This window comes from Cebus imitator, unplaced genomic scaffold (assembly GCF_001604975.1).
Source record: "Cebus imitator isolate Cc_AM_T3 unplaced genomic scaffold, Cebus_imitator-1.0 Scaffold634, whole genome shotgun sequence".
Taxonomy (NCBI): Eukaryota; Metazoa; Chordata; class Mammalia; order Primates; family Cebidae; genus Cebus; species Cebus imitator.
Window position 1 is genome coordinate 752647 of NW_016107949.1, and position 2416 is coordinate 755062.

Genomic DNA, 2416 nt, shown 5'->3' on the forward strand with positions numbered 1-2416 from the left:
TTGGTCAGGCTGGTCTCAAACTCCTGACTTCAGGTGATCCACCTGCCTCAGCCTCCCAAAGTGCTGGGATTACAGGCATGAGCTACTGTGCCAGGCCTTTGTTTTTCTTCTGAGACAGGGTTTTGCTCTGTCACCCAAGCTGGAGTGCAGTGGTCGTAACTCACTACAGCCACAAAATCCTGAGTTCAAACGATCATCTTGCCTCAGTGTCCTAATGTGCTGGGATCTCAGGCATGAGCCACTGCAACTGGCCTCAAACCCAGCTTTCCTATCCCAATCGCAGACCTTTATCAAGTCTAGCCAAATCCTTGATTGCCTCCTAAACGTCCCTTATGAGTGATCTCTTCTGAGTCCTCCCGAATGGAGAGCTCACCACTGGGGTTGGGTCGGTGGGGGGGGACATATTTCTCCCATGGGAAAAGTATGGTTATGGGAAGTTTAAAAGAATGGGATTGGAGGTGCTCTCTGGGGTGTCCTACCGAGCAGCCTGTTGAAGGCCTCGTGGTGTTCAGGGAGCACGGGCGACACTCGCCGTCGCTTCAGCTTCATCTTGAGCCCGTGGAGCGTCTCCACCACCCAGGTCTCCTCAGGCTCAGGGGTGAGTGACTTCTCTGGCTCCTCCTCCGGCTCCTCCTCAGATTTGTCCGACCACTCCGTCCTCCCTTTCCAACAAAAGGACCTATGTGGGGGGGCTGAGATCTACCCAAGGGGCTGAGTAAAGAAATCAGGCCATCATGTAATGCTTCTACAACTGATCACCTTAGACCCCAACTCAAAACCCCAAACCACTCTCCATCCTCCCCAGCCTCGCAGACTGTTGGCTTCTGCAAGTGATCTTTCTTTCTTCTTTGCTGAACCCAATGTGCCTCTCCTTCTCCTCCCCACTATTCCATCTCTCTGTCCTCAGAACATGTCCTCATTTCCTTCCCTGGTCTCTGGCTCTGTGTGTCCCCCACTTCCCCCAGCCTTTTTTTTTTTTTTAAACAGAATCTTGCTTTGTCACCCAGGCTGGAGTGTAGTGGTACGATCTTGCTCACTTCAACCTCCGTCTCCCGGGTTCCAGTGATTCTCCTGCCTCAGCCTCCCAAGTAGCTGGGATTATAGGTGCCTGCCATAATGCCCAGCTAATTTTTGTATTTTTGGTAGAGATGGGTGTTTTGCCACGTTGACCAGGCTGGTCTCAAACTCCTGGTCTCAAGTGATCTGCTTGCTTCGGCCTCCCAAAGTGCTGGGATTACAGGTGTGAGCCACTGCACCTGGCCTGAGTCCCTCCTTTCTTTCCACACACCCTTCTCAAGTGCTCCTTTTTTTTTTTTTTTTTTTTTTTTTTTTTGAGACAGTGTCTCACTCTCTCACCCAGACTGGAGTGCAGTGGCACAACCTTGGCTCACTGCAACCTTCACCTCCCAGGCTCAAGTGATTCTTCTGCCTCAGCCTCCCGAGTAGTTGAGATTATAGGCATGCACCACTACTGCCCAGCTAATTTTGTATTTTCAGTAGAGATAGGGTTTCGCCATGTTGGGCAGGCTGATCTCAAACTCCTGACCTTGGGTGATTTGCCCGCCTCGGCCTTCCAAAGTTCTGGGATTAGAGGTGTGAGCCACTGTGCCCAGCCCCCTTCCTTCTTAGTCAATCCTCTCCCATCTCTTCTTCCTCTAGTCCCCATCACCTGATGGTCCTGGCACTTCATCATCCACCATCTCCGGGAGGGAGTACCCTGAGGTGCCAGGCTGGGGGCTCTGCTCCTCAGCCTCGGGCTGTAGTTGACATCTAGCCATGATCTCTCCCAAACTCTGTTCCCTCCCACAGAACCTAGACCCTGTTCTGTCCAAAGCCTTCTTCCAGACTCCATAGGACCCAGAAGAGTGCGTTCTCTATTCTCAAGTCTGGGGAGAAGTCAAGAGTGGAGAACAGCTCTGAGAAGTTGCTGTTAACCACCTGAGCTCCTGAGTACCCACGGGATCCTGTCCTTCCAATCAGGGAGGCTGGAATCTCTAATGTCATTGGTTGGTCCAACCTGGCAACTAGTTTGAAGAAAAACATGTGTAACTGCTAGGCTGGTCTCCAGTCCTGGAGATCCGGGGTGAACGGTGTCTCCTGCCACTGTCCCAACCTCAGACATTGTCCAAAAGCATCTTCAGGGTCTCCACATCCCTCTGTCCCCTGTCCCAGCAGAGGCTGTGTCCTCTCCACTCAAAGCTTAAAGTGTGTTGGGGTCTCCTCTGTACATGCCCATTTCAGAGTCCAGTCTGGTGGGAGAGGGAGCAGGGTGGCGAAGAAAAGTAGGGTAAGCAGAAATGATGAAACCTTACAAGAGTGAGATTAGGATGTACAAGAGATCCCGGGTACATTGACTTGATGAAAAAGTTACCTCGAAGCACTCAATTTGGCAAAGCTTTTCTGCTGAATGTTTACT

The 2416-nt window shown here is 51.5% G+C and overlaps 1 protein-coding gene across 1 annotated transcript; it reads right to left on the reverse strand.

Moving 5' to 3' along the window:
* Window positions 1-291: 291 nt before the first annotated feature.
* Window positions 292-1778, reverse strand: LOC108295344 (speedy protein E4). The gene is given in 3 exon segments (XM_037734560.1): window positions 292-660; window positions 662-711; window positions 1670-1778. Coding segments are annotated over 3 exon segments (381 nt in total). The 3' UTR covers window positions 292-438.
* Window positions 1779-2416: the final 638 nt, after the last annotated feature.